Genomic DNA, 23,339 nt, shown 5'->3' with positions numbered 1-23,339 from the left:
TATTTGTGGCCCACTTTCTGAAGCTGATGTATTGCCACTTTCCTGTTCCTGCACAGCAAGAAAAAAAACACTGCTAAGAGTTTCCCCCAGCAGGGATATTTATTGCCAGTTCTGTGATTGTCCACCCCCTCTCTTGCCTCTACCTCCCCCACTGTGGCAAATCACAGGGGAGGACGGCACTCAGTACCACCTCTGAGTCGAGGGAGCTTCACTTTTGCTCAGGTGCTACTCAGTAACAGGCACCAAATGTCCTTTTTGATGGAGGGTAAAGCTGACAGACAGCTCACTCCGTCTTGGTTATTTCCTCTCTAACAGGCTGCATCGGCCTCCGTAACAGCTCAATCAACTGACTGCATCATTTAAGATCACACTATCGGTGCCGACTATAAATACAATACAGAGCTGATACACAGTTGTCATGCGGTGGGTCATCGCAACATGTGCATTGTGTCTGTCTGATCTGCTGTGAACGATCTGCTGTGAACTGTTGATGGAAGCATTGTAGAAAACCACTATAATCTCTGTGCAGATAAAGGATGCATGCAGTCCAATGTGTCTTGATAAGATTCCACACAAACACATTTAATGCAAGAAAGATTCATATTAGATTTAGCAAAAAACCCACCAGGAGCCATTTGCACCTGGAATGAAAACAGCAGTTCAGATAGAAACAACAGCTGGATTGCATCTGAATAAAAAAGTGTTCTCAAGTGACCTGCACATACAATGTCTCCTCCAGCCTCCTTCCTTTTTTACTTTATTGTCTGATGCAAATGGGGTGTGAAAGAGAGTGACAGGGGGTACATTACTAATCTGGACAAAAGTAATCAGCCTTTGCTTTTACCATAATTACACTAAATGAATTGCATATTGGAAGGCCTGTATAGTAAGATTTCAAATGTTCCCTGTTGATTTTAAATGGTGACATTATCTAATGCTGACCAAGTTCGAACCAGTAGTTGCACAGTTTTCAACCACGGATCACTTTGGACAGGTAATTTAAAGATTAGCTGCGGTTAATGGATCTGATCTAGATTTAGTGCTAATTAGCCGCTGCCCTTAAATAGTTGCTTAAATCTCTCCAATCAACGAGGCTGATGGCTTTTAAAATGGCACGGCTAATTGAGTGCCTCAGATCAGCAGGTTTTCCATAACCATGAGAAGCATTTTGGTTGATGTTGAACCAATAGGGCTTAAATTACACTGTCAGCGTAACTGATTGTTTTTGGTGACAGATATGACCTTTCTGTATGATGGAAATAAATCACTTGAAATATGTTTGTGCCCATGTTTCTCCTCTTAAAGGGATACTTCACCGATTTAGCATTCAGCTTTGTATCAGTAGAAACCCGATAGTATTTCTGAATGACCGTGCCTCCCTCCCTCCCTCATGTCCCCCTGAGACGAGAGATTTCTGCATTTGGGGCCTGGAAAAAAATCTTCCGATGACGTAAAATGACGATTTTTGCGTCATTGGAAGATTTTTGGGCCAGAGGCAAAGGACTACAGCCAGTAGTAGGATCTACTTCCGTATGTTTTCAACACGCCCACAGGGGGTTGGACTGCCAAGTCTGGCCGAGGTATTCCGAATGAAAACGACTGTCAGCCATCTTGAATCTTCGCTAAACAGGCTTTCGGTTTTCAGCAGAAAACATTTACAACAATTATCTGCATTCAAACTACCGGACGTGTGTACCACCGGGATACATCGGTACAGATCGGAGAATATGGAGGAAACATTATTACAGACGCAATACTCGGCACACTACGTGAGCTTCGCCTGCACGGAGACCAGCGGTGTCGCTCAATGCCGCTAGCGGCTAGGGGACATCCTCATCGGCTAGGTGGAAAGCTAATGCTAGCTGTCCACCTGTCCCAGCCATCCTGCTTGCAAGTGTCTGCTCATTAAACAACAAGCTGGACTACATCCTCCTTCAACGAAACTCCTGCTGTGTTTTTGTTGTTGTGGAAACATGCCTGAACAACAGTGTACCGGAACCGGGACTATCCAGCTACCAGGCTGCTCTCGCCGGCCCGTGGAGGTGGACTGTGTTAAACGGACTGGTGTAGAAATAAAATCCAACTAGCTACTGCTAACTGCTGGTGGAGCTTGTGACTGTTAAATGCCGACCATTCGACATTCCACGCTAATTCCACGGCTGTGTTTATACTCTGTGTTTAGCTGCACCAATGCTAGTATGCGTTAGCTGAACTTTTTACGGATCCTGCTTGCAAGTGTCCGCTCATTTAAACCACAAACTGGACTACATCCAACTTCAACGACACTCCAAAGCGTGAGTTCAGAGACTGCCGGGTTTTTGTTGTTGTGGAAACCTGCCTGAATAGTGTACCGGACTGTCCAGCTACCAGGCCTGCTAGCCCTCCGAGCTAGAGATGCTCTGTCGCCAGGTAAAAGAGGTGGGCTGTGTTAACACCGAGTGGCGCAGAAATGTGGTGATTTGTATCCATTTAACTGCTAACTGCTGGTGGAGTTTGTGACTGTTAAATGCCGACCATTCTACATTACACACTAATTCACGGCTGTGTTTATGCTCTGTGTTTACAGCCCGACACGCGCTAATGCTAGTATGCGTTAGCTGAACTTTACGGAGCCTATAAAGTGTGTGTACTAAATGTAGCCTGTTTTTATATAATGTCGTTTTTATATATGTTAAATGTGTAACACCACTTGAGTCACGATGAAACGTTGTTTCGTGTATATGGTTGAAATGACAATAAAACACGCTCGAGTTGAGTTGAATGCCTCTGTCTGTCTGTCAAGCGGTAGGCGTGGCTTGGGAGTGGACTCAAAGCAACGAAGCAGGTGCATTCTGGGATTTGGTGTTTTTCATCCATATAAGACCAAAACACATTTTCTGGCTTTTCTCGGCCTAGAAGGCACCAATTTCAATTTTTTTTTCACATTTCTACTACATAAGTGACCCAATTTTAAAGATATATTCAGCTTTCCAGCGGTGAAATATTCCTTTAAGACTGTTCAGAAAAGGTCACACGAGGTGAAAACAATCAGATATGATTGGGTTACTACAGTGCCCAATTGATGAAAGAAAGCAGCATGTCTTATCTAATTTCATAACCATTGACTTTCAAAGCATTTCCTTTATCATTTACAGTTTAAGATAGTTAATGAATGTGCCGGCAAGCCTATTATATTCAGATATTTAAATAACGTCAAGTCAGAATCATCATGCTGTTTGCATCATCTCTGTATGTGCCTGTATGCATAGGTATAGTTTATATACTGTACTTTATAATGTACTGTAGCTTTTTAATCTTTTAGGTGAAGTCTGCAGTTTTTCCTTGCATGCTAACTTGATCAAAAGGTCTTTGTATCTTCTATTGTTGTTTTTTTAAGATAGACATATTTTGTCAATTTCACATAATTTATTCACTTGCCCTACTCAGACATGCTTAACCATATGCCCTACACAAATATACATTTAGTACCAGCTATTAACAAAGCTGTTGAGCTGCAATCTCAAGATCATTTAAAATTGCGGCAGACAGTGTGGGGTTGCATGCATTAGTGTTCTGCATGCTGGCAACATCTAGCGACGTGGTCTTATTTGGACTCTAGTGAATAGAACATGTTGTTTACATGATATGCTTCAAAGAGAGAGTCTGTGCACTTCAGTAACATACAGAAAAATTCAGTTTTGCTATCTATTTCTAACCAATAAGCTAGAGGCAGACCTGACCATTGCAGAAGCTGTTGTTTTGACATTTTGTCAACTATACACACTATTATAGTAATTTACACATGATACCTATGATAAGAATTATACACCCAGAATTCTCTAACTACAGAGAGAGAGATTAGTAGTAGTGCAGTAGATTTCTTGAACCACATGAACTGGTTAGATCGTTTTAGAATGGAGGGTTGTGTGTATTCATTTTCAGTAGTCCTCCACAGAAGGGTCAGCATTACTCAAATCCACGTCACTCCCTTTGAGGGAGCGGTGTTGTTAGTTTTGGCAGGAAGACCACATAAATGGTATACTAAGCAATAATATCAATACTCCTGTGGAGAATCATGTGACAGGCAGCCATTATCTGGACAGCCCGAGACATACACTCTCAGGCCTGATTATGGGTCGTTCTGAGCTGCTGCATCAAGTTTGGGGTTGAGAACTACTCCGTTTTAATCCATTTCTGATTACATTTTTACTAGTGGTTGGAGGAAAAATCCATACGGCATAGTATCGCAATATTTTTATACTGCGTCGATACACGGACGCCAAGTATCGATCTATTATTAATAAAATTGCACGAGAATTTAACTTTTTGGTACATTTTAAAAAGGAAGATCCCACACTCTGCTCTTGCTACAGCAAGAGTTTCCTTGACGAAGGTCCAGAGGTCCAGCCTTGAGTTTGACACATACACTATGTGTCAAACTCAAGGCCCACGGGCCAAATCAGGCCCCTTGCAAATTTTGATCCGGCCCGCATATCAATTTAGGTTCACAATATGTTGGCCCGCCTAGTTCCGCGCCAAAACCAAAAAGACGGGAAACTCTTTTCAAACTGCATTTACGCGACACTCAAAGCAGAATTTGGCATTATGTGGCGCAAACTGTAAGGGAGAAGGCTATATGAGACATGCAGTAATACAGTCAAAGATATTTTTGACTTCATTTCCATTAAATAAAAGCATGTCAATAAAATGTACGTGTCTGGCCCTTGATGTGATTCTCATTTTCCAGTGTGGCCCTTAGTGAAATTGACTTTGACACCCCTGCTTTAGCAAGAGCAAAGTGCAGGATCTTGCTTTTTTCAAGTCTAATGTGATATTTTCCAACTCACCTGCATAGAAGATTTGCTGGATGTGTGAATTGTTTCTTCGTAGAGTCGTAAGGTCTATTAAATGGTGAGATGAACAAACAGAAATTTTAGATAAAACGGATGTTGACAAATTTAAAAAGGGTAATAAATTGCAACATATTGCAGAATATCGCAACATGTTTAAAATAGCAATAACATTGTATCGTAACATAAGTATCGTGATAGTATTGTGGGGGCTCTGGGGATTCCCAGAGCCCCCACAATATATATTTAATAGCTATCTTGAACGTGTACAGATTAAGAATCACCCAGAAGGCTATTTCACAAAACCAAGATAAGGGATTAAGCCGGGATTTCCCAGTTATCCTGGCTCAATTTAGCCTTGACTCTGTTTCACAAAAGCAGAGGCACCTAAGTTACCATGGAGATTTATTCTGTGCAGCTAGCCTGCTCCTGACCAGGCTAACAGCCAGGCTAACAGCTAGCCTGCTCCTGACCAGGCTAACAGCCAGGATTTATTAATCCTGGATCCTTTTGTTTACCCAGCAGTGGCTTTAACCTATTGTTATCAGCCTGCATTAAAATACAACAGGTGCGTATTGCTGTTTATTTAAGTACTGTTATTTAAAGTTGTGACCATTATTTTTTATAATTATTCATGTGACAGTCATTGTTACTGTTATATTGCTGTATGAAGACTGCTATTCATATTTTTAGAAGTTTGATGAATATATTACTGCATTTGTTGAGATAATTAGAAAAGGCTGATACAGTTGTCAAATGTGTTTTAAATGAAGTCTGTTACTAAGGGCATTATATAAAGTGCTGTACATGTGTGTTTCTATAGTGGACCAATGCACCTTAAATTAATTTAGTTGATTTATTTTTTTGTTTTCTTTAACAATAAAGGATTCAATAAATTAGCATTCTTAGCACACAATCTGTGTTGTCCAGTAAACTGGGACTATAATTTGGGAGGATTGTACAATTATACCTAAATTCTCTAATTGTACAATCCTCCTTAATCATAGTCTTAGTTCACTGAACCAATAACTATATAGGTTAGACTACTACTCATGTAACAGGTAGAGGACACCCCGATGGTTTTTGACGTTATATTTTTCTGGGGGGGAAATAACTGATGAATTTACTCTGTTACATTCATGTTTACAGTTTGCATGAAATTCATCACTTATCTTTATAGTTTCTAGTATTTAGAGTCCAATTTCTTCAGTGTCTTTCTTTTCTATGTCCATATATATGAGGGAGCAAAGCATGTAAAGAAGGAAACTCGTCCTCTATAAAAAAAAAAAAAAAAACTTAAAAAATATCGTGACAGATAATAGCGGACCGACTGACATTCTAAAAATATACATTTATGAACTACTGCTCTTAACTGAAACCATTCAATGGGCCACTGTCATTTGCAAAAACGAACAGTTGTACACTTTGCATTAAAAGCGAGCAGTGGAAGTTAATATGACTTAGGAAATTTATATTTTAGCCCATGAGAGAGAGGGAGGAACAGAGTGAAAGAGATATTTATGCATCATATTCTAGTGTTGTAGAAAATTGATCTTCATGGTAAATTTCCTGAGTAACATTATCTTCTGCTCACTTTTAAGGCAAAGAGTACAACTGTTAATTTGTGCAAATGATTAGTAGCCTAACTCCTTGAATGGTACGATTATGACGGCTCCAATTCAGAGCAGTGGTCAGTTAATGTATACGTTTAGGCTACTATTAGACTAGGTCAAGCCTCGCTTTATCGGTTATCCTGGATTTATACATTCTACTTTTGTGAAACAGCCCCCAGGTCTCTATTCAGGGTGTGCATTTCTGTAAGAGGAATCACACAAGTCACATTTTAGACACAAACAAAAGCAGACAGTTATATTAACATTAGTCTTTAAAATACCTTAGGAACAGATGGAGTCTATCACTGTTGAATCCAGTCCAGCCATGTGCTAACAAACGTCTGACAGTGCCCAATTAATGATGCTGAATCAAAGTGTTGGGCCCAGGGGATCCGCTGTAGATCTGTTAATTTCTTGGTTTAATGTCAGTGAGTAATTTTGAAGTTCAGGGTTGGGGGGTGCCCAGAGTTATGAGAGGGTGGGCGCGATGACACTAAATATAAATAAATAATGCATGGTTCTGCTGCGCTGCTAGGACTGCCAGGTAAACGTAAAGCAGACGATGAAGCCACACCACAACTATTAAAACAAAGCCAAAAGAAATACATAGTGGTGAACACAATTCGATCAAAGGAGCCAAACTACCAATCTATACAATTAAAAGTGGCTTTATTGAAATGGGAAACAGACGTTTACATTGCCAAAGCCAGAGTGAAATAAAAATAAATGATCTACTAGCATAAAGTGTAAACAGAGCTGTGTAACTAATGAAGGTGCTCTTCATCACTAATATTTTAGCATTAGTACACTGTAGCTCATTAGGTTACAGGTAAATAAAAGGAGGCACAAGTTTTAAATGTTTATTGGAAAATATTAATAGTCATGTTTTGTGAAGGTTGCAGCTGGTGGTGATTGGAGGCCAGCCCTGTCAAGAGAAACACATGTGCTCAGTTTGCTAGTTTGGTTACCTAAACATGTGCAGTATAGTAGTTGCCTGATTAATTGAATGCAGGTTAACTGTTGCGGTTTGTACAATAGAAAGTTGGTGTTCAAGTAACTCACCTCTGTTGTGTCTCCTCTTCAGAGTCCTCAGGCTAAAAGAGTCCCTAGCGTATCGAGCCCCATTTTAAAGGTTCCGGGAGATACCATGTTTCATGTGGCGGAGGGGTGTTGGAGTACTTTAATTGACTGTACTTGCTAAACTAACTATGTGTGATTGTATTAGGTAACAAATGCAAGTAAATTGAGATAAGAGTAGATTAGTCAAAATGTGTTTGATGTGGTTGTTGTTTTGTGTATAATTGTTTAAATGGAGTACATTTCAGACTTACCTGGCACTATGGTAGGGTCGATAAGATCAGTGGCAGGCTATAAAAGGCTGCCAGTTTACCATCTAGCACTGCTGCTGTCTGGACCACATGTTACCTGTGGTGCTCAGTTTTGTTGGATGCGCTCATGGCTTCCAAGTTTTGTGTTAATTGATGGGGAAATAAACACCTGTTGATCTGCACCATACCTCTGCTTCAAGTCTCCTGCTGTCATTATCCAACCGCTATGCGGCCATTTTAACAGTAACATTGCATGCTTTTATGTTGTTTACGCCAAATTCTGACCCTACCATCTGAATGTTACAGCAGAAATTGAGACTCATCAGACCAGGCAATTTTTTTTCCCAATCTTCCATTGTCCAATCTTGGAGAGCCTGTGTAGCCTCGGTTTTCCTGTTCTTAGCTGACAGGAGTGGCACCCGGTGTGGTCTTCTGCTGCTGTAGCCCATCTGCTCTGAAGATTTGAAGGTTTGTGTGTTCAGAGATTCTTCTTTGTGGTTATTTGTTGCCTTTCATCAGCTCAAACTAGCGAGACCATTTTCCTCTGACCTCTGCCAACAATAAGGCATTTTTGCCCGGAGAACTGTTGCTCACTGGATATTTTCTCTTTCTTGGACCATTCCAAAGATGGCTGTGCGTGAAAATCCCATTAGCAGTGTCTGAAATACTCAAACCAGCACCAACAACCATGCTACGTTCAAAGTCACACTTTTCTTCCCCGTTCTGACGCTTGGTTTGAAATTCAGCAGATCGTCCTGACCATGTCTACATTACTAAATGCATTGAGTTACTGCACGTGATTGGCTGATTCGATATTTGTGTTAACGAGCAGTTGAACAAGTGTACCTAAGGAAGTGGCCAGTGAGTGTATTTACTAAACTAACATGGGTTTACAAGTAGTATTGTACAAAGGCATTATAAGAGACCTTATCATGAGTACTTTCTTCGTTGTTTCGAAAAAAGTCAGTAAATAAACTCCCTTTGCAGTCGTGACAGTGGTGTCATTTTTGTTTAATGTAGACCCTCTTTTATTAGTATATCAGCTCTTTAAAGGTGCCAGAGTGGAGAAATGTAGGCAGTCTTGGAATTCAACACAGACTCGACAGTTGGTGACTCGACTACAACCCTGCTAAGATGATATACTGCTTTCATAATATTACAACTATGTTATTATGAAATGGGGTATCCTAAGTAGATTGATCTGGATTGTGCTGTGAAACATGAAAAGCTGCCAATTTTCACTTTATGCTTTTTGATCAGATTTAGACTAGCTTCAACTTCAAGTTGAACAAAAAACTGTAAAGTTAGATCTTCTCCAAACAGAAAGACATTTTTTTGTGTTTAGTTTCACCCCCTTATCCCCACGTGGGCCAGTTAAACCCAGCACCTTTCCACTGTTATCACTCCCAAGTTGCCAAAATAAAAAGGATTTTATGACAGAGGCCAGTTTGATTGCAACAGATTCACCTGGATTTCATTATAACTTCAGATTTCCCTTGACATAGTATCTGCTATTGTCAGAGTGGCTTTATTGTAGACCTCTTCTACCTCACACCGTTGCTTTTACCACATTGTATACTCTGTGTAAGAGTCTTTATTGTTCTAGCAACAGCATTAGAAAAAGTATTAACTAGTACTTAAATTATTGCTGCTGGTTCAATTACCACTATTTCTGACAAATGACCAATAAAACAATTCTTTTTTTTTTAATTTGTAAAGGCCTTTTTTTCAGATAGGATTTTAGAGGTGATTTTAAAGGATGATGCTGATTTAGCAGTCTGAGCTTGTCTGGTAGGACATTTCACAGCCTATAGGTGTCCTGACAGTAAAATCCTGTCATCTTTCATCTTGAGCCTAGACTTAGCAACTGCCAAGAGTGCTGCCTGTGGTGTTAATGCTGCACCCTGACTCATGAGGGGCCAAAAGGTCAGAGACATAGCTGAGGGCAAGGCCTTGACAGACCATAAAAGTTATCAATAAAATCTTGACATCAGTTTAAAAAGAAAAAATGAATGGTTGCCAAAGTGTGTGTCATATGGCTCCTTCACTTAGTCCTGGCCAAAAGCCTGGCTGGATGTTATACTGATTCTGAGTGTGCTTGTTTGCTACAACAGATAAAGAAGTCAGTAACATTCATAAAACCCAATCACAAATGGGCGTTAAGGGGCTTTACAATCTGTACAGCGTACAACATTCTTGATCCTTAGACCCTCGATAGAAGACGTGGCAGTTATAAGTCAAGAAAATATAAATATATATAAAAATATATGAACGTATTACTTGGCAGGATTCCTTTGTTGGAGAAAAACTTCACTGGACAAAAATTAGAAATTTCACCCAACATTTAAACTTGAAAAGCATGCAGATGAAATGACAGGACATTCTGCTTAGACAAAATGTTCCGAGTAGTGCTGGAAACCAGCTTAACAGGCTGTATAAAACAACCAACTTGGGTTTACTGACATGCGGTAGCTGCCTATCACTGAGGTAGTACTAGAAGCAAACCTCTGTATGACTTGTAATGATGTAATGACAATAAAATTGGTCCCAGAATTGAGCCTTGGTGTGGCACATACAGCTAGAGGTGAAGGAATCCGGGTCACCAATAGAAAACTCAAACATTTTTATTTTACAACTATTTGGAGTATTCCCAGAGTCCACCTTTCATCTGTATCTGCTCTCATATAAAATAATTAATACAATTTTGAAGTGCTGGAAAAAATCTTTTCAATTTTCAAATTTTCAAAAATATGTTTTTAAAGAGCTACGGAAACCCTGAAAGGGAATTGTTGGTAAGTTTATCTCTCCTACGTATCTCAGCAAGCAGCTGAGTTTACAATTGCCTAAAAGAGATTATGGCGATAACTACCAAAACACAGAATCTCCTCACAAAATGATTTCATTAGACGCACATATCCTATCTAAACTGTTTAACCCTACTCGGCACCGCACATTTCCATTATGTTTTACAGTAAACATTTGTTGTTAACTAGGAAAAACCTTTTGTTTGTGCTGCATTTGGCTGAACTTTGATGTCCCCTTTGTATCATGCACTAAGCTCTTCAAGACTGCTTTCTTGACCTCACAAAAGCCTAATTAACAAGTAAAAGTTATCTCGTACCTACAAGGTACTATCTCCTACGTAGGAGACTTAGGGTTTGGCCGCAATGCCCCCCAAAAAAATTTTTTCATCCTTTCCTTTCAGTGGTTCTGTAAGGAAGCACACATCTTTACAGAATAATATATTTTTGAAATTATTTTCTCCAGAATCTTTGGGATAAAAAGCAACAAGTATATAGGTCTTTAGTTGAAGGGTTGAATCAAGGTTGGGTTTCTTCAGAGGAGGCTATGGATTGTAAAATATGGGACAGAACCATTAGTCCTGGAGTTATTTACAACATAGAATGTAATTGGTGTTACAACCTGTGTGACCTTTTGAGAATGTAGTAGGTATGTCTGCTGAACTGCTGGATGAGTCATATGTGGAAGTGTCTATTAGTTATTGTGGAGAAAGTGACTGAGCCAAGTGAGGATAAGTTATTCCAACACAAGTAAAAGAGGAATAAGACTGAGAATCCAACAGGATGTTGAGAGCTAAATGTGAGCCACACTTTTACAAAACTTCACACTGAGTTGGAACTGAGAGCTGTCTGTATTTGTTTCAGTTGGGAGGCAGCAAGCTCCATTCTTTCCTGTTCTCCCCACCAAGGAATGCACACCACAAGAGGCTTCACGTTTTAATTAAATGGAATATTTATACACTGTGGATGTTCAACTTCCTTTTTCCCAACGTGCTGACAAATAGGCCACGCCGTTTAGAGTTAGCCAATTAATTACAATTTTGTCAAGTCACAGCAATTGCAGTGATTAATGACTATTTACTCAAGAGTATATTGTTTATTTAAATACCTCGTAAGTATTAATGCACGATATTTGATTTTCTTTTCCAAACTTTCAAGTTTCTGCTTCACAGCATTTACTTTGTATACAGAATGAGAATTCATTTCTCTGTTTAAAAAAAAGGTAAATTTTTCTTTTAGATTTAGCAATTGTTTACAGACAGCCATGGACATAATTACATATTTTACATCTCGGCTGCTTGAAATTCCGGGTAAATTTGAATCCACGTCCAAAAAAATGGAAACTTCTGTAGATTAAAGTAATATTAAGTAGGGCTGCCACCTCTTAGTCGATTAGTCGACTTATCGGTCGTTTTGGTCTTAGTTGACTAAGATTTCTTTAGTTGATAAGTAATTTTTTATGCTTATTCATGCTTAATTACTCATTTCCAAGAAACTTATGAGCACATTTATGGTAAACACAAGATTTAAAGTGTTGCTTTTGCAGGATTAATTGTGGAGAAACTCAGTTTTACAGATGGTTAATTAACTACATTTATATTGTGCTTTTCTAGTCTTAACCACCTCTCAAAGCGCACAGCTCTGACAATTAAATCAAATAATCGATTAGTCGACAAAATCGTGTAAGTGTTAGTCGACTAAAAATTTCGACTAAAAATTTCGTCTTTACCAAACTTCTCCTTGGTAAAGACGTGTTAATGTGTCACAAGTGTTCGCATGAAACAAGAATGTAAAACTCAGTCATCCATTCTTGTTTTTAATTTACCATTTAGTTTTAGTGCCATAAATAAAATAACCTGGGGTCTCATTTATAAAACTGTGCATAGGATCCTTACTATAAGTGTAGGTCGGAGGCCCAAAAGCCCAAAATGGCATACGCCAAAAAGAAATCAGATTTATAAAACCGTGTGTACGCACACCTGTAAGCAATGTTCCCTTTATAGATCACAGATTGCTGACAAGCAGAGGTGTCAAAAGTATTCATATTCATTACTCAAGTAGAAGTATAGATACTAGGGTTTGAAAAGACTTCTGTAGAAGTTGAAGTATCAACTCAAGCTTTTTACTCAAGTAAAAGTGTAAAAGTACTGGTTTCAAAACTACTTAAAGTATAAAAGTAAAAGTAATGTAAGGCAGAGATCTTCGACAGGGGCTCCTCAGAGTCATTGCAGGGGGGCCTCCAAATTATTGTACATTTTTGAGTCTTTAAAAAAAAAAAAAATTTAAATGCCTTAACATAATTCCAACATATTTTTAACAAATATAAATTCCCACTGATGATAGGCTTACTGGCCTATAGGTAAGGTAGTCACTAAGATATCAGCCCACAGATACAGTTAATCCTAGATTTACTGTGCCACATATGTAACATTAAAATATGATTTATAAAATCATGCCAACAATTAATATTTTAATAGCTTATGAAAAAAGGATATGTAAGAAGGCTTTAGGTTGCCCTAACAGTTATTGTAAGCCCAGTTTTATATGCAACTTAATTTCATACAATATGTAGTAGGGGGTCCCTGCTACATCTCACTTTAAGTTAAGGGGTCCTTGGCTTAAAAAACGTTGATGACCCCTGATGTAAGGGGGAAACAATGCCATTAAGGACAAAAGCTTAACCCCAAAACGTGGGGACAAAACCCCACTTCCACAAAAAACTTTTTTCTAAAGGCCATAATGACTATAATAATGTTATATTAAAACCATACCTGCAAACTCAGAAGGGCTGAAAAAGGTGACACATCTCTTCTGTGTTTTTCAGACAACAGCAGCTACAGTCTGGTGTTACAGTTCTCTCCAGTGAAATACAGACACACTTTTACACCGTTTAGCTGTCAGCATTTTAACCGGGTTTACTCCAGCTGCTAGCTAACGGTATGCTAACGTTACCTGCTGCCGAGTGTAGCGTTAACTAGTGTCCCGTGTGGCGATGTTTCAGTTCCCTCTAACATCTGTTTTCGGAGCATCAGAGAGAAGCGCAGGCATTTAAGTGGCAACTAAATAAGGCACCGAAATCCGCGTTGCTATTCGGTCCAACGGTGTCGTATTAGCAACGGGTCTGTGCAGGGGCGATGGATCGCGTACAAACCAATAGGGTGTCGGAATGGTATATGTCTATACTTCTCATCCAACCACAATCACATTCACTCTCTCCGGATGGAGCGATTTATCTGGATAGGGTTTTTTGTGTCTGTGTGTTTTTGAACGATAACAAGCTGGAATGAAAATAAGCCAAACTGAAATAGGAGTAACGAGGCTATTTTTAAAATGTAATAATTACTCCAGTAAAGTATAGATACCCCAAGTATTTGTACTTGGTTACTTGACACCTCTGCAGACAAGCGTGTGTACGTGGATCAGCCTCTTATCCCTCCCTGTACACACCCATTTTTAACCATAAATATACAATGCAAAGCACCTTGTGAATGCTGATCAGTATGTTAATGACCCTGACGACTGGCGGAGAAAAAGCAAAACAACTCTCAGACGTTCGGGAATTGCTGCCAATTGAATTATAATTTTGGCCTGTTGTTGCACAGTGTAGGGAAACCGGATCTATAGACTACCTTTATTAATAAAATCTTCCAAAAATGCAGGCATTACGGCACTTGGGGACAGCTTCGATATACCAGACGTATATAATAAGATTTAACAGAACTATATATTATATCCAAACAAGCCTTAGTGATAAAGTTGAAGATTATATATATATATAATATTTATTTAAAAAAACACTTAGCTGTCTGACATTTCCCTCTGGAAACAGCCGGTTTCCCCCAGAGTGGCGAGGACCTGTATTTGGACCGGGATACGGCATGGTTTCGGTGCGTTGCCCTCTGAATGGAGCGGGACCCAATTCAGTACATAGATCCAAAAGCGCAGCTTTAGGGAATTTAAATCGGCATATGAGCCAGTCATCGTCGTGGTCCCTGAAGTCTCTTTCTCTCCTGATTCTTCCATTGGGGGTTAGTCCTCCTGCAGGGCCAGCAGTGCCATCATGCAGCATTACGCACGGGTTCACCGCAGTATTTATATGTTTACAACAATTTGTGATTGTTAACACCTTGCCAAAATCACAGCATCAACTAGTGGTATCCCTCACTCTGAGATACAACTTGAAGACGAAATGTAATAGGCAAACACACTTTTCTTCATGCAGGTTTTGTTATGAACAGTATTAAAGTTCGGACTGATAACGAGGACATTAAGGGTAACGATTGCACGAGAGCTTAACGGCTGTATTTCCAGACTTTGACATTTGATGATATATGCACAGTTTTAAAGACAGATATTTAGTTATTTACACTGTGTTCTGCAGTTATATGCTAGGGTACTTGATGCTATCCTGTATTCCATGCAGTCGGGCCATCCCCTCCTCCTGCGCTCCGTAGCGGACAATGTGGTGGCGAGACAGCGGATTTCATCTTCATGGTAACGTCGATGATATATGAGTGAAAGAATGTGCGTGAGGCATCAATACTAGAAAATATTATGAGTAATCTTATTTCCATGTACTTTCTGCAGTCTGACTTCAGTTCACCACCTCACCATCTGCGTCGCAAATTCCTATTTTGTCTCCGAAATGTGCGTCCGCATGGGTCAGAGTTTGCGTGGAGGACCGCACTTTCTCCGGTCAAGTTTGTTTTTTTATAAATCACAACCTTTGCGCGGGAAGTGGCGTACGCACATTTTCAGCCCCGTTTTGTGCGTACGCCACATTTATAAATGAGACCCCTGGACATTATTTTCAAAGGTATGTCATGTCATTGTCACGTCAACAATTTAGTCTCGATTCTAAGAGTGTGTGCATTTCTGTTATACAGCAATTTCATAAATACCAGGTGTAGGCTGCGTTTCATTAGTGTTTTAACATGCAGAGAGCAGAGGGAAAGTGGGCGGGGGAGGAGCGGGGGATTGAAACTATACGGATCAACCGCCAGTTATTTTCGATGTCATTTTCTATTCCCATTTTTATGTTCATTTTATGTCTGCTTATGGCATACAATTTCCTAATTGTAAAGTATTTCTTGTATGAAAGGCATTATACAAATATTATTTATAAAAGGTAGTACTGCTTTTTACACATCATAAATACCTGCAGACTCATTTCAACGAGGCTTGGTAATCAGCTGCGTGAGTTTCAGATTTAGGAAGTTTGTGATCTGTATCATGATTAATCATATTAATGCTTGGACTATATCTCGCAAAAACTGAATTACTTCCATGCATTTACAGATAATGTTGAAATAAAGAAATCACACATACACATACACACATGTGTGACTCATGAAAATGAGAATAATGATACAAAAATGATCATTGCCTCCAATATCGTGAATCATATCGCAATCGCAATATCAGTCAAAATAATCGCAATTAGATATTTTCCTAATATCGTGCAGCCCTAGATGAAGTTAAAACCTGGTTCACTCATAACGTCCTCAAATTAAACAGTAACAAAACAGAAATGGTCCATGTTGGCTCCAAATCCACTCTAGCAAAATGTCCCAATTTCTCACTCTTCATCGACCATTCCAAAGTCCCCTCTTCCACTCAGGTCAAGAACCTCGGTTTCATCCTCGATAGCACGCTTTCTTTTGAAAAACGCATCAATAATCTCACCCGGTCGGCTTACTTTCACTTACGCACCATACACCGCCTTCGTCCATCACTTACGCCCAATAATACTGCTACTCTCATCCACGCTCTTGTCACTTCCCGTATTGATTATTGTGACTCCCTCCTCTCTGGTTTACCCTACGAGTCCATCCTTAACCCCTAATTGGTCCAAAACTCAGCTGCCCGTATTATCACCAGAACCCCAACAACTGAACACGTTACTCCACTCCTTAAACAGCTGCACTGGCTCCCTGTCCAATACCGTATTGACTTTAAGATTCTTCTTCTCGCCTTCAAAGCCCTCCATAATCTCGCTCCTCCATACCTCTCTGAACTCCTTCAGCCCTACGCTCCATCCCGAACACTCCGATCCTCCTCTTCCTCACTGTTTTTCACTCCTTCTGCCTGCCTGTCCACAACGGGGTTTAGAGCCTTCAGCCATTCTGCTCCTCGCCTTTGGAACTCCCTCCCGCTATCCATCCGTACCATAGAGTCTCTACCCACCTTTTCTGAAAAGCCTACCCCACATGACTCCACTCTCCATCAAAATAATGGATAGATGGCTTTATTTAATTTTTCTATCTCAATCTTTTAAATGTGTTTGTTTTAATTTTAATTATGTTTGCCTTTTAACTGTATTTTGCTTGTTTTAACTGTAAGATGGCCTTGAGTGCTATGAAAGGCGCCCATAAATAAATGTATTATTATTAGTAGTAGTATGTGATTTGTAGAGACATGTCATGTCATTGGCAGGCACAGTATGAAGTTGCCATGACTCATTAGCATGCAGAAGGTAGCCTAGCACCTTCAGCGTCTCTATTTGCAAAGAAGCGTTTCGCAAAACCAAACACCAGAGGTGAACCTGTGGTTTGATAAACTGCCTGGAATTAATTTCATATGAAAATTAATAATTGTTATTATTCCGTAATGAATGGGAGGCATCGGCTATTTCTTGAACTATTTTCTGAGTTATTTGTTTTCTTTTTTATCCTGCCTGCAGTTTACAGTTTATTCTGCAGTGGTGTGCTTGACTGCTCTCCAGCCATTCATCAAGGCACTGCTTTCCATTATTTGGTGCAGTCAGCTGAAACTGAGAAAGGCTTTTGGGGTGGTATGGCTCATTCTTCCTCCACTAACTCTGTTCTCCTCAACAGAGATGTTCCTCGTATTTTTCACCTCTCTCCCTGGATCAGTGGTCATTAGACGAATCGGTGAAATTATATATGCTACACGGTTCTCAAATTATCCACGTTTCTGACCTGGTTTCCCAGCATGCTGTGATGTTCCCCTGAGAATCTTATGAAAATAGAACCAAAAGATTTCCACATCATCAATAATAATAAAGCACTTCGTTTAAATTCATTAGCTAACTCTTCCTCTAACTTTAATCCTCTCTTCAAGTACAGTCATAAAGATTTCTATCTCCCTCCATATTCACATTTTTTAGATACCCACCCAGGCCACACGACTCACAAAATCAATAAGCTAAGTATCATATTCTTGGCTTCTAATATTGTCAGACTCAGATTCCATTAGGCTATGGTCTGAGCTGCATTCTGATAACAGCATGAGGAGAGGCTGGTTGGGATGAAATGAAATAGTTTATCATTAATGCACACTCAACAGCCAGCCATTCTGAACATCTGTATTCATATTTATACACGACACCTGCTGCACAGACCTCATCCCACGCTAAAATGTGCAGACATGAAGAGAAGGCATTTAAATCTCGTCTGTGTTTTAGCAGACTATCTGTTTATGTGGCTCCTCTTTTAAAATCTAATCATAAAATATTTGTGTTTACACGGAAGATGCTATCCTCTGTCCCCCTATTTACATTTCGACCTAATTTCAGCTGTGCAGGTAAATATTTGATTTATGAGCCAGTGTCACTTGATTCTGTATGAAAGTTAATGTCACAGTGGAGAGATGTGTCAGCAGCATTCTGACTGTGTGAAGCACAGCAAACAACTTGACTAATCTCGTTTGTGCTGACATTGTGACTGATGATCAGTATGCCGGTGGCCCACCTGAATGCGGACCATAATCTCCCAGCTCAGGGTGATATTGCCAGTTTCAGCTTTCACTGGAGTGGGCTCTTTGCTTTAGCACTAAAAAAAGAAGAAGAAAAACAGCAGCTCTCAGATCCACGTGACCGTCATAAAAAAACATTGTGAAAGGGGAAAGCGCTGCCAAGGGACCAATTATAGCTTTAAGGTTCAGGCCCATAAGCAGGCTGATGTTGGAAATGTTTTGATGAAAAGCACATGCACACAAAAACAAAACGATAAAAAAGCTCGGATTTTAATTGATTAACTTAAATTTTTGTGTACAAATGAGTTTCATTTCACGTTTTTAATCTTAGCCTCCCCTGTGGAAAGCTGTAGAGAGGCTGGGTTGGAAAGAAAAAGAGGGAGAGAGAAACACTGACGTGTCTTATCACATATTGAATGTTTCTTTTACGATAGCACTTCACGGTATATGTGGATTTGAAGGGGGAGAGTTGCAAGCATGAAAACAGCAAACACTAATCGTGTTTCAGAGGGCACCGGCTACTTTCATCAAGATATCTTGGGTTACAAAATTCTCACCTCACCTATTCACCATCATAGCAGGCACTCGCAGGTTGCACGCTGTCTTCTGTAAATATGTGCAAGCTGTCAAACTGCAGCTGGCCTTTCAGTATAACACATTTAAATGCTTGAAAAAGGATACAGCAATGGCCAGTATTGAAGACCTTTAGCCTGTACAACTGATATGCTTTGTGTTTAAGATATTGCCTATCCCCCCTGAAGGCATATTGCAAAATTGCTTCCTTAATTATTCCTCATTTTTTTTCCACTGCACTTCACTGAGTCGTCTGGGATCATCAGTGGAGCAGACACCCTTCATACTTCCATTACTTCTCTCAGAACTGTTTGTTCCCTTTCACTGGTTTGGCTTTTATAGGAAAACACAGCCATGGCTCAACTTGATCTACACTTTTACCTCCAAGCTTTTATTGTATCTTTCCGTACCTTTAGTGTGTATAACTCAGCTAAGTTCTGAAAGCTTCTTATTCTGATGTCATTTTTTTTTTTTTTTTTGTAAATAAATGAGACAATCTAAATGTAAATTGGTGCCGTATAAGTCCGAAATGCTTGAATCCCACATACTGTTGGCTTTCATTCAATGTTTTTAAATACTGTATCTGCTTTGTAGATCTTTTATTTAATGATTTGTTTTTTAACTTGTGGAACACATTGTATTGCATCTTTGTAACTTATAGCAGTTTATAATACAGCCCAGTTATACTAAGGTAATAGGGGATGATATCTTATTAGAGACACTGAAATGTCTTCCGTAAAAAATGCGTCTAGGAGGTCGAGGCAGATGTCAGTCAAGCGGTCTGCACATGCCCACGCAGTTTTTAATCAGGCTAAATAAGTGAGAAGGCGTGTGGGTGAACAGTGCGTGTGTAAAGCCTTTAACCCATTATTGCCTCATTGTTACTGAGAAGTTCTTTCTGATTATTGTCCTGTTTTTTTTTTTTAACCTATATTACCCTGTTAAAAAAGTGAAACCCCAGTGTACCAGTACATTCACTGGATATTAACTGGTTGTTACCTTTTTTAATTATCATGGCAGTACCCCATTACAAGATATTAATCATTTATTATCCTCTTATTACAGAGTCGTAAAGTGCTAACACATTTTTTTGTACAAAATGTGCCACAAGTTAAATTAAATATAATGTGGAAAATCTCTCCTTGTCACACACACCTGAACATAAGCATCTTTAAAGTGAGCTCAGTGTAGAGGTCACAGAGCACAGTATAGCATATCTAGAGTTTTGTTTGGCGCTGTACTGTAGAAGGAAGGCCGCCCTCCCATCACCATCTCAAAAAAAATGAAATACAGTCTGTAGTTGGCACTGGGGATTATGTTTGCACAGAAAGGACAGCATTTGCCACACTCTAGACTGCTACAGAATGTCAGGACTGGAATTTCATGAATGTATTAGGTGAAGCCCAGTTTGCTGTAGTGCACAGTAACCTGCACTGACACTTCTTTTGAAAGCCACGCTTACGACACGTCCTTACGACTGATTATGTGAACAACCTTAATTTGCCTCGCAGGCATAATTAAAAGGAATTTCAGCAAAAGCGATCGTACGTACCCCAACCAGAATTTGAGGGATTGAGACTTATATTCTTTACCCTTTGGATTTTATTTTGTTTAATAGTAAGGCCTCCTGCACACTGCCTGCGGGGCGTGAGCGTGGCGTTTCTGTTGCGTGGCGGCTGCGTGGCGTTTTCTATGTCTTTGCACACCAGAAACGTGTCTGACGTGGCGCTGCTGCTGCTGCTGCTGCTGCTGCTAGCCTTGTCTGTACGCATGGATGGTTCCCATTGATAAAATGAAATAATAGCGTGTTCTTCAACTTTATTTTGTCAATATTTTTGTGTTTGTACATTTGTTTGATTACAGCAAAGACGACGTCGGCAGTATCGACGGCAAAATAGGCTACAGAATATTTCGTTCTGTATTCACACAGGCAGTGTGCAAGCTGTAACCTGTTAACATGGGAGCCAAAATATAAACGGACACGCCACGCAGGCAGTGTGCAGGGGCCTTAAGAAGTGTACGCTGGATACAGGCAGCACCTCCACATGGCCCCCTACCCACAATGCATCACCACTCATTTGCCGTTTTTAATATGACATGCATAGCTGATTTTGCTGGACTACCAACTGACATCCAGCCAACTGCATTTGAATTATTGTAATAATGACATGATGAAATGGAGACGTGTTTGTTGATGTGATTGGGTGTAATGAGCAGATAAGTAATGTGCACTGTTGGAATCCTTTTCCCATTACTATTTATAGTCAGCCTCACCTTCACCTCCAGCTGACAGTGGTCTCCATCAGGACAACCGAGGTCAAGGAAGGTCCACAGACCTTTGGCTGTCCCGGCCTCCTCTGCTCCCCCATTTGAGCTGGACTAATGAGGCAGACAGCTGCTCCCTTAGTTGAAATGTCCCTATGGTGAACAGTGCCTGGGAGAGGCAGAGACAATGTCACCTTCATAGTCAGGCACATTACAAGAGGAAAACAAAGCAGACCTGTGAAATCGAGAGAAAACATGCACAAAGATTAGGACAGTGGACAGCGAAATGCTCCCAGGCAAATACAGCAAATTCAGCTTCAAGCGTGAACTCCAGAGCTCTAACACTGTTGTTGTTTACTGTTGTCAGCCTTAAAGGGGCCGGTCTGGTCAAGCTCATATTAGCCCACACCCCCTCGCAAAAGAGTATTGGTTTTAGACATCTGTTTCTGAAGCTTGGCAGAGTTCAATAAAACACAGGCAGGACAGAAATGCTTCTGCAATGTAATTAGGGGACTTTGCTGAGACGACAAGTACAAATGTGGAATAAGAAGGTAAAATCCTGCAAGGCTGGGTGATTAGGCCTCATTTGGTTGTCTTCGGCACAATGTGACGAGTGGCTGTTTCGGGGCAAGGCAGTCGCTCGGATCGAAGGCCCACAGTGTCTAGGATTATGTGTCGATTTACCACCCAGCTGCAGCTCTAGACTACAACAGAACATGACTAGCTCTAATTAGGCCATGCTACCAATTAGGGCCCTGCAATAAGGCAGCGAGGAAGGCGCTCTGGGAGAGTAAAACCTACCATTGTCTCCTTCCACCGTTAAAAAAAAGAAAACTGTTTTCCAGCACCAACAGCTGTCGAAAGGCTGGAGTCCATGTCAACCAGGATTTCATTAAGCTATCTTTGGTTTACTGGGATGTAATGACGACATTAATGTAATTGGGCGATATGATGACAGAACATTAACTTTGAAAGGTGTCAAGTCTGAATGGTACATTAATGTGATTTAATGAAAAGACAGCAGCAACCAGTCCTAAACAGCAATCTATTCATGTCACAGCCATGACCTCCAACTCTCTCTCATGATCCCACAGGTAGCCAAGGTCAGTTCCCCATAACTCAGAATGTGACGGTGGTGGAGGGGGGCGCAGCCAACATGACCTGTCGTGTGGATTACAATGATAACACTTCCCTCCAGTGGTCAAACCCTGCACAACAGACCCTATTCTTTGGGGACAAGAAAGGTGAGTAATATTCCTGAGGATAATGGCTGTAATGATAAAGTGATGAGATATGATAAAGATGTCTTAGCCAGATTACATTACTACAGGACTCTTCTTCATAAATTTTTCACATTCAGAATGTAGCTACCAAATTGTCCCTGCCTGCCTGCGAGCACACAATTTGAATGAATACAGGAAAAAGAATAAGTATAAGAGGGAAATGCATTACACGTGATGTCGAAGCAGACTTTTAATGAATTTATGTCTCCATCAATGTCCCAGGGCATGCACTAAACAGAAATAGACTGTTTTTGAATTGAACTTTTGTAATCATGCAACACTGGCAGTGTTGTTTACAACACAGTAACGCCTGTGGATTGTAAGATGATTGGGCTTAATTAGCATTTTAGCTGCCCTACATTTGTATAGCTGTTTGGATGTCACTGAAATGGAAGCGCACTGTTGCAACCTCGTGAAACAAGGCCAGAGCCAGAATGAATTATAATGTGCTCTCACCAGGCAAATCCAATTTAAAGGTGACAAAAGTCTGGATTTGATAAATTGGAATTGGGGTGAAAGGGAGTATAACAGTGGACTGGTCTTGTAAGGGTTGGGTTGTTCATCTTTCAGTGTTTCTTACAGAATATTACCCATTTCATTTATGCTGTAGCTGCTAATACAATATCATTGGTTCAGTGATTGAAGATTAACTTTCCCTTTGACTAACAATTGATAGGAGAGAGAGAGAGAGACACGCCGGAGTGAACCAGCAGAATGAGAGTCACAGTCTGGTTTGAAGAAATACTTTCTCCCTCGCAAGTTATTGGATTTAGTAATGAGGTCTAAGGTGTTTTATTAGATGAAATTACCTCCAAATAAAATTAAGCAAAAGTTAACTAAATCTTAAATACATACTCTTGTGTGAATGGTGTTAATATGTCCAAAGGATTTGAATTCAAGCAAAAGTCATTGAACCGAAACCATTAATGTT

The 23,339-nt window shown here is 40.0% G+C and overlaps 1 protein-coding gene across 4 annotated transcripts in view; it reads left to right on the top strand.

The window, feature by feature from the left end:
- Positions 1-23,339, top strand: part of cadm2b (cell adhesion molecule 2b) — a 180,172-nt gene that overhangs the window by 124,969 nt on the left and 31,864 nt on the right. For all 4 annotated transcript variants that reach the window (XM_039779615.1, XM_039779598.1, XM_039779607.1 and 1 more), the window contains one exon: positions 22,220-22,369. In XM_039779615.1, coding sequence (XP_039635549.1) covers positions 22,220-22,369 — 150 coding nt within the window. The remainder of the gene's footprint in view (positions 1-22,219; positions 22,370-23,339) is intronic.

The sequence above is a fragment of the Perca fluviatilis genome, chromosome 2 (genome assembly GCF_010015445.1).
Source record: "Perca fluviatilis chromosome 2, GENO_Pfluv_1.0, whole genome shotgun sequence".
NCBI classification, from domain to species: domain Eukaryota; kingdom Metazoa; phylum Chordata; class Actinopteri; order Perciformes; family Percidae; genus Perca; species Perca fluviatilis.
This window is presented reverse-complemented; position numbering and strand designations above follow the sequence as displayed.